Here is a 16,091-nt window from a genome sequence, read left to right as displayed (position 1 = left end):
ACTTCGGTTAACTATTGTTGAGTCAACCAAGTGTACACGTTTAGGTACGGTTACCCATATCTAAATGAAGGCACATTTCATTTGTATATAACAAGCTAAGTTCGATCTAACGGTTGAAAGATATTAGCTTGACTCTAATCAGATTTTCATCTAACCGTGAATATTGAATGCTTTGTTACCAGGGTAACATTGATTGTAAACCCTGATTTGAAGACTATATAAGGGAGAACTCTAGCAACTGGGAAACCTAATCCCCACAGCTCCTATGTGATATTAGTTGCGACTGGAGTCGATTCTCCTTTAACCTAGGTTTTTCCTAAAACCATTATAGGTTAACGACTTAAAGACTTTATTGCGATTCTGATGCCATGACCAACTATTTTCTCTATAGTTGCATGTTCTGATATTACTTTATTTTATCGTATTAAGTATTATCTTATCTAAGATTTTCTCGAGATTTAATCTCTGATAGTTAAGATAAAAACTAGTCGCAAACATCTTCGTTTCATCGTTTGTGATTCCACAATATTTTGTTTCGCTACCATACGATTAAGATTATTGTGAGGTGATTGATATTACTAGGTTGTTATTTGGGAATATAAGTCTGGTGTATCAATTGGTTCATGTTCATCTTGATTTATCAAAAGATGGAACAAAAACTCGTAGGTATTTTTGTGGGAGATAGATTTATCTATTCAATATACTTTTCTGTGTGAGACAGATTTGTTTATCAAGTCTTCAACTTTGGGTCGTAGCAACTCTTAGTTGTGGGTGAGATCAGCTAAGGGAATCAAGTGCGCAGAGTCATGCTGGGATTCAGAGGTGTAAAGAACGCAACTGTACCTTAATCAGTGTGAGATTGGTTATGGCTAAACTACATTCCAGTCCGAAGTTAAATTTTAGTAGGCTAGAATCTGTAGCAGCTTAATACAGTGTGGTGTTCAAACCTAGACTAGGCCCCGGGGTTTTTCTGCATTTGCGGTGTCCTCGTTAAAAAAATTTCTGGTATCTGTGTTATTTCTTTTCCGCATTATATTTTTATATAACTGAAATATCAGAGGTTATACGTAGTTCAATCAATTGGTGAATCCAACATTTGGTTGTTGATTGAAATTGATTGACGCTTGGATATTGGTCTTTGGTACCATCCAAGTTATTTCTCATATTAATCCGGCTCACAGATTTCTATCTGTTCGATTGCAGATTGATTTGAGAAATTGAGATATAACTTTTGGATGTATTTTCCTTGATTGAGTCTGGCTGTCCAGTTGATTCTCTTGGAAGTATATTGGAGTTAGTCCATACAGATTTCCTAAACAAAATATTGGGTGTGGTTGCTAGATCCCCACTTTTTCATTTGGTATCAGAGCAAGCAAACGCGTTTAAGACCTATAAGTCTGTGTTTGTAGCAATCTGACTTTATGGACAAAAACGTTATCTCTATAAACGTACCACCAGTCTTCGATGGCTAGAATTATCAATGGTGGAAAATTGTTATGCGTGTCTTTCTTCAAGCGCGTGATTTTCAATCATGGGTTCGTGTAGTTAATGGCTATGATCCTCCGGTTGTTACAGAAGGCGATGTAACTGTTCCAAAGGATATTGGTGCATATGATCCTGCCGAGATTCTCGCTGCAAAGCAAAATTCTGACGGATTAAATGATATCATCCATGCCATTACCCCAGATCTTCAGCACCATGTGACTATACGCGCTAAGTTTAAAGAAGCCCGGGATATCTTAGAAATTGTACTCGAAGGAAATTCCTCTGAGAAAGAAGCTAGGCTTCAAAACCTAAATTCCGATTGGGAAAACCTTAGTATAGCTGATGAAGATTCATTTGATGAGTTTAATCACAAAGTGTCTGAAATTGTTAATGCATCTTTTGCATTGGGTAAGACTTTTCTTGAAAAGGACATTGTGATGAAACTTCTCAAATCGTTGCCAGCCAAATACGATTCTAAGAAACATGCCATCGTTGAAGGAAATAACCTTGATAATCTTTCCAGAAACTCACTCATTGGAAAGTTAAGAGTTCTTGATCTTGATCAGAACATAGCCAGAACTTCCGCGTTTAATGATCTGACCAACACAAGTACTCTTCTTTACTTGTCTTGGGATGATGAATGTTGTTCAAATCATATTGATCCTAACAGGTCATTGATTTTACAAAAGATCAAGGATATTGTGAGAAGAAGCAAGAGATCTAAGAAATGCCTCTCTCTTTCTGATGCTTCACATGATTCAATACAAAGGAAATCAATTCAGTTGGTCAATCTGCAAACTTCTGAAGTTTGCACAGAAATTTCGGCTTTCGCCGCAGAAACTTCTACCATCTCAAATTATGATTCAGAATGCGAGTCTGACACTGAGATTTTTGAATTCTTGGATAAAAATGAAGAAATTCACCAAGAAAATCTTCAACTAAAAATGAAGTTGAAGAAACTTGAATCATCACTTCAGGAGATGATTCTTGAGATTGACGGTTTTAATAATGAATTCACCAGAACCCTATCTTTAAAAGAAAAAGAGATTGATACTCTTAAGTGTGACCTGGAAAGGTTATCTGGAAGCTCTGACAAGATTTCAACAATGTTATTCGGTCAGAAATCTTTTGGAAACACAAATAGTTTAGGTTTCAAAAGCAAGACTGTGAGCACAAATAATTTCTTTCTTCCGGCCGGTTCTGGAACTATGGATATTAAAAGTTGTGATAAACCGGAGTCAATTCTGCAAAACGAAAATTCATCTCTGAAGTGTATGTTTTGTGGAAATGCAAATCATGTTCAAAGTAACTGTTGGAAATTCAAGAGGAACAACAAAAGAATTACGAAACTTCAAACTGACATGCGAAGAATGAATCCGGTTTTGCATAATCAACAGGGAATTCCTGAAGACAAGAAGAAGTCTAAGAGAACCAGAGTCAGACGAGGTAAGAAATCTGTTTATGCAACAAACCTTGATAAGTCACATGGTGACACAAGATGTGAGCATTCTTCTCACTCCATCACTATTTAATTATAGTGATGTTTGCATCCTTATTATTAACTTGAGAATATGAGGATTGCATCAAGGTTGCTCAAGTCTTCTATAATTGTTAAATTCTTATTCTTGGCAGTTTAAGATTATTTAAGTTAAGACTTGCAATTGAATATTTTCTTATCAAAAATAGATAATGGATCATGAACCGTGAAGACTTTTTCAAAGTTTTTGTTTAGGGTTTAGTTATCCGGTACTCTATTTATATTCATCTATGATCAAAATTCCCTTCGCTCCTTTCTCTTTGAAAGATACAGTTTCATGGCTCCTGTAACTAGAGGTTCCACAAAAAGAGATGCATTAGAAGCAATTAATGTGTATCTTTGTGAAGGAATTCATTCCGTAAGAAAGAATAAGGAGAAATCTACAAATGATGAAAAAGGTTCTTCCTCTAACTGTTTTTTGTCTATTTGTCTAGATGATAATAACTTTAGGGCTATGGTGAAGGATTTCATCAGCGAAAAAAATGACTTAAAATCTCAAATCATGTTCTCTTTGGAAAGGATATCTCACTACGAACAAATGTTATCTCTGACAAAGAACACCTCGTGTGAACTAAAAAGAGAACTTAGTGAGTTAACTCATATTTCTGAAGATCTGGAGGATTTAAATGATCCCATAATCAATGAGTTCTTCAATAATGAGAAGGAATTCTCAGTAGATGCCCTGAGAATGCTCTACAATGTCTAGGAAACTTCTTATGAGGATTTTTATTCTTGTGTATTAAGAAGGATAACTAGGGATTGGAATAGCCTATATTGTGATTACACATTGCTATTGCCAACGATTTTCATCTTGCAATGTTTTTAGATTTATTTATTTAAATTCTAAAGTTTATTTGGAAGATGAGTTTACAATATTAATCTTTATTGGTTTATATATTGCAAAAAAATTGTTATGGGATATCTGTGTTTGTGTCCGTGAACTATGATTGTCCCATATATGTCAAAAGTTAAGTCTATTATGTCATTATGCAAATATTGATGGAAAAATAGAATGAACTTTTGAATTGCAAAGATTAAGTCTATGATATCATTATGCAAATATTGATGAAAAAAAGAATGAATCTTTGAATATTCCGCAGTATTAATCTTTCCCTGATCCACTTCTATGTGAAAGTACAGTATGGCTCCGTAAGTTTTCTTATGTTGAGCATTTCTGATTAAATTAATCATCGGTTATCTTGTGGTTAATTTAATTGAGTTTTCAGGATACAAATTCATGTTTCATGAGATTTGTTCATGTCCAAAGAAATCCTTCTTTTCTTGTGAAAGTAAGGTCGCTCTTGTTGTTCCTTTCGAGAATGACATTTTATGGGGGAGAGTTCTTAATTGAACTTGTGATTAATTGCCAAATATTTGTGGGAGTGCGGCTGTGGAATATTGTAGGAGTTTTCTTGTATCTTTATAAACTCCTTGATTAATACACTAAGTTTCGACTATGTGAAATCATCGAAACAAAGTTGATATGTTCTCTTTTAGTCATGAAGTATCTCTATGATAATTTCATTATGATCACACTAGTCTTCGTACCTTTGCCAATTTATATTGATAAAAAGGGGGAGAATTATTGTGTAATTCACACTACAAATACGTATGGTTAACGGATCATTATGTAAGGGGAAGCGGTTTTCATTGTGAGATGAAGTATTGACTGGGGGGTGTGTGGGTGGGTCGGGGGGGGGGGGGGGGGGGGTGATACATATATAGTATTATTGTCAAAGTTGTGATACAATTGAACTTTGATGTTGTGTAATAATACTATGACACTGTATAACAATAACTGAGAACAATTGTTTTCTTATTGTTAAGGCTACGGATCTTTAACAACTATGATGCTGAGTTGAACACGTTCAGAATCACTGGAGTACTTGGAAGTGACGAAGATTTCGATTAATGTTGAAGAACCAAGGAAATCAAGCATTTGGATGAGAAGCTACAAAGTTTATTTATTTTGTAATCCGTATGTATTGATAGTTTTGTCACTAAAATTGAAGAAGGGGGAGATTGTTAGAGGACTGCTCGGTCGAACTCGCAGTCGTTGCTATCTCAAGATTGTTTGTCAAGTTTAGTTGTCAAAACTATAAGTCTTGATTTCTAGTCTACTTATAGTTATGTCTCGGCTTAGGATAGAATGTATAGTTGAGCTTTAGAATTCACGGCGTTCATCGATAGAAGACAAAAAACTACTAAGGGGAGCTTGTGGAACTTCATCAATAAAAGGTATGTGGAGACTTGAACTCATATATCACTCAGAGGTCTAGTTCTATTATATATCTTATTGAGACAAAAGTCGTATAGCTATGTAGACTTTATACACATTTGATATTTCGAGTTGAGTTTAACTCGCTTACATATTTCTCGAAATATGTGTTGGTAAGCTTTAGCTTTAACCAAGTGTGAATACCAATATTTCGCGGAGCACATGTCACGATCTTAGTGGTCGCATACAGAATAACTGTGTAGCCTTCGCTATACAGAGAAACCTAAGGGGCAGAGGATACCTTCGCAGATCTACTTTATCTTATCCCAAGAAGGGATACCTCGACGGCCAAGATGGATAAAGTAAAGCCTAGTCTAGAGAAAGGCAGCTGGCGAAGAGACAGAGTTAGATGACGCATCTAATCAGCATTAAATGCACAAATCTCTTATCTACACGCATAACCAAAGCACGTGGAGAGCAGTGACGTGGCGGAATCTGACTGGAAAAGGTTAGCGGTGAAAGAAGGTATAATCTTTACTAAGGCTGGGAAGTTCCCGAAGGAACGTGGGTCAGCTGAGGTGGCATAATTCGACTGGCGAAAGCACGCGGCGAACGAAAGTACCATTTGTACGGAAGGTATATCAATGGATCCAAAGACAGCAAAGATATACCTGGAGCATAGAGGGAAATAAATACCAAGCCTTACCAACAAACTAAGGGCATTCAATATCTAGGAGAAAAAATCTAGTCTTAAGCTTATACCTCTTTAATGTTTAGAACTTAAGTATTTACTCAAGCTTGAGTTCTCTCTATTACTTTGGGAAGCATTTAAGATTTTTGTAACCACCATAACTTAATACAAAATAATCACTCATTATCCCGTGGACGTCGACAAAAGTCGAACCACGTAATCTCTTGTGTCTCATGATAACTTAGTAGCTTTTATATTATATTTGTGTTCTTAGTTATTATTGTGATCTTGAACATCTTTTATTACTTAGTATTATCAGTTCAGCAGAGGTATCAATACTACTTAGCATCTGATTCTCTGAGCTGTATACATTACGTAGACTATGGGAAAATTAGTAGTCACGGTTTGGCGCTAGAAGGTTTTTCTCACTAGCTTGAGTTTTCATATTTCGTCATTTATTTTAACTTACGCATCTTCTTTAACGAAGAGATCTGAGTTCAACACGATGAATCTCACTCTCTAGTGATTTGTTCGTCCATGTTTTCGCAAGTCCTTGGAGTTCATAGCCTCTAAAAACTCGCAATTTTACGGATCTACAAAAATTTCTCCAAAAACGTACTCACAAAACGTTAAATATTTTGTTTTATACTAAAACAGCCTTTTGCGACAAGGCATCCTTTAGATCTGAATACCTCTGACCGCAGAGGAATCTCAGTAAGATTTAAGGAAAAAGATTTTCTAAAACATTTAATAACCTCGTTTTTGGGGGATCTGACACCCTTTTTAAATTAGTTTTCAACATTTAAGGTTGTTCTTTCCAAGGGTGTCATAAGAAATTTAATACATGTCTTTCCAGACGTCATTTCAGTCCTTTTTCTGAAAAAGATGCTCAGCCGTCTTCTGTGTCAGAGCATTAAGTGCTACTTTTGACGAAGGTACCCAAGTAGCAAATTTTGTCGTTTTTCTGTAACCGCAGTATAACAAAAGCCGAAGGCATACAGAAACCTAGTGATGTACCAACAAGCTCACGACCACCAGTTACGAGAGGAAGATCTCAAAAGTCGTCTCAAGCGAATCAGAGAACCGAAGCAAAGGACGGGCAAAGCAAAATAGCAAGAAGAACAACTTCTACCAAGCCACCTATTCCTGCTGAAGGAATGGGGCAAACATCGGGAGCACAACCACTTTACGGCATGCCATTACCGGAGCATCCCAATGTCACGCAGCCACCTGCGGCCAACGTAGAGTTACCCAGAACCTTAGTTCCTACGGGACGAGGGTTAGAAAACCTAACTCCAATCCAGATAGATCCCGATGTACCGATCCTGGAATAAGGAGTGGATAACTCTGAGGATCCGGCCGACAGTACTCCTCAGGGTGGTGGAATCCACAATGAAGATCAAATGGAAGTACGAGTAGCAGCTTTGCTACTCCGCAACAAGGAGCATGAGGATGCAATGCACGTGATGGCCCATGAGAACCATAACCTAAAGGATATGCTAGACGTGCAAATCGAAGGTTCCCAAACTCACCCTCCGCCAAAGAGGCGTGAGAACGAAGCTATCTCAGGAAGACGAAGGGTGGATCTCAACCCACCGAAGGTTAACCCAGCAGGGGGATCCATAAGAACACGTCATGATCCATACGAGACGGATACAACATACAATCCCTCCCAGTCATACTACGACGAGACATTTTCCAGAGATGCTCACAATGTGAACATGGTTATGGAGCAAATGGAGAAAATGCGGAAGGAAATACAAGGACTAAAAACAGGCCATGCAGGCGCAAGACTAGAAGAGGTACTACAAGAAGCGACAACATCTCTGTTGTCTTTTCGCATTTTGAGGGAACCCATTCCTCTGAAATGCCCTGTACCTACGTTTCAGGCATACAACGGTACATCCGATCCTGCTGCCCACCTACGATACTGCACTCGTGTATTTGCGCATTGGGAAAGAGATGAGGTAGTGGTACTTCCCGGCAAGCTTGACGGGATCAACATTGGCATGGTATGACAATTTACCAGCAAACTCAATTGACTCCTTTGAGCAATTGTCCACGGTGTTCTTTGAGACATACATGTACAACAAGTCAACAAAAGCGGGGTTAGATAGGATATTTGCTTTAGCTATCGGACCCCGGGAGACATTGATGCAATACACAGACAGGTGGCAAAAGACATGCCAAGCAATCGGGAAAGTCAATCCAGAAATTAATATTAATTGCTATAAGTATGGACTTGACAGAACCTCAGCCATCTTCTTGGAGCTTCAAAACTGAGCCCTTGATTCCGAAGGATAGCTTAGGGTTGTCCAATGTCGCTACATCAGACTTGAAGAAATACAGAAGGACAACCCAAGGGGACAAGCAAAGACGACAACAGCTCCGCAACGAACCAACTCTCTGGAACCAATTCCGAAGATACCTAAGAGGCTAAATGAAGTCGGGGGCAGAACCATCTCTCGAGACAAAAGATCCAAATATGGAGATGGCAGAGGAAGAGGAAGAGAAGAATTTGTAGATAAAGTCTACACAAAGCTAAACACCACGTTCTCCCACATTCTAAGCAAGGAAGGAGCGAAGCCAGGTTTTCTGTACCCTAATACTAGAGGAAAGCAACCGGATAAAACAAAGGAGGCTAAGGAATACTGTGAGTACCACCAGTACTACGGGAATACAACTGATACATGCTATCACCTAAGGAACACGATCTAGAGATTCATATACGAAGGCAAGTTCATGGAGTACGTGCATATACAACCAGATGATACTGAGGTAGCCCCCAAGAAAAGGGTAGAACTACCTCAGGACGGTAAATACATCAACATGATTACCTTCTCCAACGGAGGTCAGGAGGAGCTACTCGAAGACATCCTCGAGTTAGCTCGAAACAGGAGAAAGCTAGAAGCCCACGAGGTATTCAAGCTGAGCGGACCACCTACTAGCATTTGGGAAGAATGGATGGCTACGACATAAACATTCTCAACAAGCGATGTCAACCAAGAATTTGAGATGCACAATGACCCACTTGTGATCACTCTTCCTATACACGGATGGAACGTCACAAAGGTCATCATCGATGGGGGCAGCTCATTGAATGTATTATTCTATGAACCATACCTACGTATGAGTTTGACAGCTGAGCAAATGGATTCATCCACTTGCACAATATACGGTTTCAACGGAGCAGTCTCTAGACCAAAAGGAGAAATTGTCTTACAGGTGCGTGTCGGACCCCTATTAACCAATACAAGGTTCTGCGTTGTGGAAGCACCTTCGCCATACAACGTAATCATGAGCAGGCTATGGGTCCATCGACTGCGAGGAACAGCTTCAACATATCACCAGTACCTTAGATTCCCTACACCTATGGGTGAAACGAAAATCAAAGGTGATCAACAAGATGCAAGGTTGTGCAATCTGGCAGAGGTCAGACTCAACGAAGAAAGAGCTGCTGCCCAACAACACGAAAGAAAAAGACGAAAGGCGAACACCAAAGAAGTGAAGGACAGAGCCTTCTTAGTACCCGAAGCCACCTCAGTTCCGGAAGTAAGCACCTCCGCCACTCCAGTGGCAAACGTCTCCGCCAAATGACAACTACAGAAATGCACTCATCTACGACCTCAGAAGCAAACCTTCTCTCCAGTGGAACCAACAAAGAAAATCAACATCGGCACCAAGGAGGAACCAAAGATGATCAACATCGGAACTTTGCTAAAAAATGACGATGAGATGCAACTACAAAGGCTACTACGGGACTACGCAGATGTATTTGCATGGTCGATGGAAGACATGCCAGGAATTGATCCGAATTTAGTCTCCCACCATCTTCGGCTCAAACCATAAATGCCACCATTCAAGCAACGTATCTGCAAGGTGGCAGATATCTACCAAGAAGCGTTAGAAAAGGAGTTGCAAAAACTACTAGCAACAGGATTCATACGAGAAGTCAAGTATCCCACGTGGATACCCAATATGGTAATCGTACCTAAGAAGAACGGAAGCGTACGAATTTGCATCGATTTTAGCAATCTCAACAAGGCGTTCCCCAAGGACAGCTACCCGCTGCCAAATATTGACCAACTGGTCAACGCAACCGAAGGTCACCAGAGGCTATCCTTCATGGATGGATACTCTGGTTACAACCAAATCGCCCTTGCAGAAGAATACCAGGATCATACTGCGTTCTTTACCCCACGAGGCTTGTATTGTTATACAAGGATGCATTTTAAACTAAAGAACGCGGGGGCAACATACCAGCGATTGGTAGACAAGATCTTTAGGCCATGGATAGGCAAGATATTAGAGGTCTCCGTGGACGATATGCTAGTCAAGAGCAAAGGGGCGAAAAATTACCTGTCATACCTAAGGGAGATATTTGAAGCCATGAGAAACTTTCACATAAAAGTAAATCCGGAGAAGTGCACATTTGGAGTAACCTCAGGAAAATTCCTAGGGTACTTGGTAATTAAGCTAGGAATAGAAGTGGACCCTGAAAGGGTCAGAGAAATAATGGAAATGCCATCTCCACAAACACTAAAAGGAGTACAAAAGCTAAATGGAATCTCAGCCTCCATGGGAAGATTCATAGCAAGATCATCGGATAAATGCAAAGCATTTTTCGATACACTAAGGAAAGGAAGCAGGTTCATGTGGACCATGGAGTGTGAGCAAGCCTTCCAGAAGATCAATGAATACTTGGCTTCAGTGCCCATCCTACAGAAGCCGGAGCCAGGTGAAATTCTCACCTTGTACTTAGTAGCAAAAAGCTACGCTGTAAGCGCAGTACTGGTACGAGACCAAGGACAAGGAGAAAAGCCCATATACTACATCAACAAGAACTCAGTCCAGCGGAGCATAACTACACCAAGGTGGAGCATCTTATATATTCCTTAGTAGTGGCAACAAAAAAACTAAGGATATATTTTGACGCATACCATCCGAGTCTTCACGAAGGCTCAGATAAGTCAAATCCTCGACAGCACAGAAAAGATTCCAAGGGTGGCAAAACGGAATGCATGATCAAACAGTTCCACATCATCTTTGAAACCAGGAAGGCTGAGAAATCACAAATCTTAGCAGACTTTTTGGCGGACCTACCTTTCAGCGACGAAGCAGAGATAGACGATATCCCAGGAATGGAGGAAGACAGGCAAGATCCAGAGGACATGTTAGAACCTCAGAACTCACGAAGATGGGAAATATTCGTAGATGGCTCCTCCAATGGAGAAGGAGCAGGCATTGGGATTGTAATAACAACCTCTACCGGAGACCGACTCATCTATGCATTCAGGTTAGAATTCGAACAATACACCAATAACATCACAGAATACGAGGCGGTCATACATGATATACGCATGGCACGAGAGCTAGGCCTATCAGATGTTCGTTTGACTAGTGACTCGCAGTTGGTCATTAGACAAATCGAACTCAAATACCAAACCTTGGATCCATTGCTATCTTCATATCTAAAGCTATCTCAGGAGCACGCGTCAAAGATCAGCAACGTAACATTCTGGCACGTCTGTCGAAAGGATAACAGGCACGCAGATGCCTTAGCATTCATATCATCAATGCTAAGGGACAGAAACACCACCGCCGTAAAAATTGGAAGAATATATGAATCTTCAATAGAAGGACCCATCTCAGGCGCTGAGGAGGCTTTGGCCATTTAAAACTCGAGCCATGAGAGAAGCTGAGAAAGAAAAAGAAGACGAAGGAGTAAGAGAACCAGATAACGAATCCGAAGAGTCTGAAAAAGATCAATCCATGTCAGACGGAGACAACGAAGATGAAACGGAGGATGATTTGAGGATTCCAATTCACCAATACCTCGCCAAGGGTACCTTACCAACAGATGTCAAAGAGGCTCGGAAACTTGAATCAAAAGCAGCAATGTACAGACTTCGCGATGGGATATTGTATAAGAGGTCATTTCTTGGACCTCTGATGCGGTGCCTATCACGAACCGAAGGAAGGAAAATACTCCACGACATACACAACGGAGATGCCGGTAACCATAGCGGAAGAAGATCCTTGGCGGTCAAAATGCAAGGATACTACTGGCTAAGTATGGAAGAAGACTCAAAGAACGTGGCTAAGCGGTGTGAAAGATGCCAACGCTTTGCCAGGAAAATCAAAGCACCAGCAACGGAGCTAAACTCAGTCATCAGCCCTTGGAAATTTGTCAAATGGGGGGTGGATATTGTCGTACCCTTGATAGAGGGAACCTCGAAGAGAAGATATCTTATTGTGGCTACGGATTGTTTCACCAAATGGGTAGAAGCAAAGTCTTTGGAAAGAATAATGGACACAGATGTCTTTAAGTTCTTGTTTGAGCAAATCATATGCATGTTCGCAATACCAGCTGCCATAGTCTCTGACAATGGCAAACAACTGCAAGGAAAGAACATCGACATGTTTTTCAATACTTTCAACATCCAGAAAAACAAGTCCACTCCTATATACCCTAAGAGTAACGGGCAAGCGGAGGTGACCAACAAAATAATAACAATAAACTTGAAGAAAAAGCTAGGAGCATACAAGAAAAGATGGTGTGAACAACTACACAACGTCCCATGGGCCTACCAAACTACAAGAAGGGAGGCTACGAGAGAAACTCCATTTTTGCTGACCTACGGAGCCGAAGTGGTCATCCCAACGGAGATAATACTTCCAACAACGAAAACGGAGGCATGTGAGAAGAATCTAACAATAGACCTAATGCTGGAAAAGATGGATAATCTCGAAGAGAGAAGAGAAGTGTCCTTACAAAAGATGGTGAATTATCAACGAAGGCTAGCTCGGGAATACAACAGACGGTTCATCCCTAGAAACTTTGTGGTCGAGGAATATGTGCTACGACATATTCCACCGTATCAAAGAAAGAAGGAGTGGGTCAAGATATCTCCAACATGGGACGGGCCTACATCATACATGACGTCGCCGGAAAAGGGTCTTACTACCTAAGAACCCTAAAAGGTAAAGTATTACAACACCCTTGGAATGCAATGTACCTAAAAAAGTACTACCCGTAAGAGAATGGTGATTACTCAGGAGAAGAAAGGAACGAGCCTTAGCCCACCATGTGCTATCCCTGATCAAAGGTATTATAAACCTTATTAATCAATGAAAGAAACCTTTTTAGTTTCGGTTAATACAATTGGGTTAGAATAGACACCCTCCATCAGGATTAACGATGAGACAAGGCAAGACATAATTGCGCATATGTCAATACTCGGATCCTCGGGACGATAGTTCCCTTCATGAGGCAATAAGAAAAACTAAGATATCCCCTATAGAGATACCTTGCCGAAGTAAAGCAGTCTTCGCGCTGAACGCGTAGGGTTACAGGAAAACTATTGCCCACGTAGGAGCCTTTGCCACCACGGTACCTTCTGGCCAAAGGATACTTAGGTAGGACGATGAATGTTCCACCCAAGGTTAAACATACCTTAGCACCTTGTGATAACTTGGATGTGCGATAAATTAGACACAATACGTCTATAAAGAAAATATTTATGCAATAACATAGGTAAAGTAATAATGTTACCAAAATACGACTGACATGTCTTAAAAGGTTGCAGATAAAGAAGGTTCAAACCATCACGAAGCATTGTATTAAGAAAAGAAGACAACACAAGGGAACCTCAGTTGAGGGCATAATACAACAAAGAATTCAGTTAAGATAAGATGAATACGACTGGATCAGGGGTAAGGAAGACGAGGAAAGACAACTCCTTCATCTTGGAGCTCAGCTTCAGCAAAGGCAGCATTAATATAATCAATGGCCGAATACTCAAATTGCACATTCATCTTAGAGGACTGAGCCTCCAAATCTGAAGACGATTTCTGACGAAGTTCCATCACCTGAGCACTAAGTTGATCGTTAGATTCCTGAAGAGCCTCAGCCTTGAACTTAGAAGCATCATCAAACTGACGAGATATCTTCAGTGAAGATATTTGGCCTTCAAGACGACTGATCTTGGCGGTTGCACCCACCAGCTGCTCCTGGAGACCTGCGGATACAAAAGAGTAAGTAATGAGAAAAGGAAACAAAGGATGCTTCCAGAAATATAAAAGACCCTAAGCTACCTCCTGCATGGCTAAGAGATTCTTCTAAACTATGTTAGGCCTCAGCAAGGTCCACCTCAGCGGCTTCGAGATCTTCTACAAGGCATCTCGTTCAGTCCGAAGATCATCAACATCGATCTGGAGTGAAGCATTCTCAAAGGATAAAACTTGATAAATATTCTCTAATTCTTCCAACCTCCTAACCAAGGATGCATGGGACATGGAAGACGATGCGGATCCAGCCTCAACAAGTCTATCTTAAGAGAGCAGACCTCAGAAGACAAAACGTTACGCTCCACTGTAACCGTAGCCAACGAAGCACAAGCATCTTCAAAATCTGCATGATATTTCTTGCGGATGATTTCTTGAGTGGAGACACGTTTCTCGACTAAGGAAATATCCTCCTTTTGCTTTAAAATGAGACCCTCTTTCCACTTAAGGGCCTCGTCACATTCCTCACGAAGAAAAGCCATCTGCTTCACGAGATCTGCGTTATGAGCAGACTCAAGAGAAAGTTGGGCCTCGTTATGAACAGTCATGTTCATCAGCCTAACAAACTTCTTCTGATAATACCAAACATCGGAGGTCAACTTGGATACCTGTTCCCGGAGATATTTACGCTCACTAGGGCTACCAGCTGACAGGCACAGGATGACTCAAGACTATTCAATCAAACATAAACCAAAACGAAGATAAGGGAAAAAAGGAACAAACCTATGGATCTGGAGGACTCAGCATCCAAAGCAGAATCAACAGCTTTGCACCCATCCTCGGAAACTCTAGCAACATTGTTAGCTCTCTCAAGGGACAGCAAACAAGCCTTCAAGGATCTTTGAGTCTTTATCAAATCATCCTCCAACGAAGATATCCTAGCAGCAGAAGCAGTATCACTGGACGAAGGATGTTGTGCACCAGCAAAGGTATCTTCTTGACGAGCAAGGTCCAACAGGGCATTCAAGTGAGTACACTTAGCCCTATAAAACTTGAAAAAGGTACAACCCACATCTATTTGTTTGCAAAGCTGCAAATGACGAAGCATAAGAACAAACGAAGGTTCAAAGCAAAGCAGGAGACAGTCAAGTAAGAAATTACTTACTGAGAACACCGAAAGACGGGGAAGACAATCAGCATAGGTGTCCATGAAGGACTCCATCTCTTGGATGCTACCCCTGCGGATTTCACCAGCTCTGACTAGAGCGAAGGCAGTCCGGGTCAAACTTCAATATACTTTCTATAGAATTAACTAGACAGTCAGACTCAATCTAGATAAAAGTATACCAAAGAGTTTATATCTCAATCTCTCGATTTGATCTTTACTCAAGCAAATAGAAATCTGCGAGTCTTTATCAAAGAGAGTTAACTTGGATGGTACCAAAGACCAATATCCAAGTGTCAATGTATTTAAATCAACAACCAAAAGGTCGTATATTCTAATTGATTGAACAACTCACAATCTGTGATATTTCAATTATATAAACAAATATAATGCGGAAAAGAAATAACACAGACACCAGAATTTTGTTAACGAGGAAACTGCAAATGCAGAAAAACCCCGAGACCTAGTCCATATTGAACACACACTGTATTAAGCCGCTACAGACACTAGCCTACTCAAAATTAACTTCGGTCTGGACTGTAGTTGAACCCCAATCAATCTCATACTGATCCAAGGTACAGATATGCTCCTACGCCTATGATCCCAGCAGGATGCAACGTACTTGATTCCCTTAGCTGATCTCACCCACAACTAAGAGTTGCTACGACCCAAAGTCGAAGACTTTAATAAACAAATCTGTATCACACAGAAAAGTCTACAGTAATAGATAAATTCGTCTCCCATGAATATACCTACGAGTTTTGTTCCGTCTTTTGATAAATCAAGGTGAACAGGAACCAATCAATAAACTGGTCTTATATTCCCGAAGAACAACCTAGTATTATTGATCACCTCATTATAATCTTAATCTACGCAACGAAAAAAGATATTTTGGAATCACAAACGATGAGACGAAGTGTTTGTGATTACTTTTCTATCTTGCCTATCGGAGATATAAAATCTCGAGCCAATTATTACAATCGTACTC

At 40.2% G+C, this 16,091-nt stretch overlaps 1 protein-coding gene across 1 annotated transcript; it reads left to right on the top strand.

The window, feature by feature from the left end:
* Positions 1–11,619: 11,619 nt before the first annotated feature.
* Positions 11,620–12,260, top strand: LOC113279596. The gene is made up of 2 exons (XM_026528276.1): positions 11,620–12,038; positions 12,158–12,260. The coding sequence occupies exons 1-2, from the start codon at positions 11,620–11,622 to the stop codon at positions 12,258–12,260; spliced, it is 522 nt and encodes a 173-aa protein (XP_026384061.1).
* The last annotated feature ends 3,831 nt before the right edge of the window (positions 12,261–16,091 follow it).

This window comes from Papaver somniferum, chromosome 5 (genome assembly GCF_003573695.1).
Source record: "Papaver somniferum cultivar HN1 chromosome 5, ASM357369v1, whole genome shotgun sequence".
Taxonomy (NCBI): domain Eukaryota; kingdom Viridiplantae; phylum Streptophyta; class Magnoliopsida; order Ranunculales; family Papaveraceae; genus Papaver; species Papaver somniferum.
The sequence above is the reverse complement of the archived record's forward strand: the minus strand, read 5'-3'. Positions and strand labels throughout refer to the sequence as shown.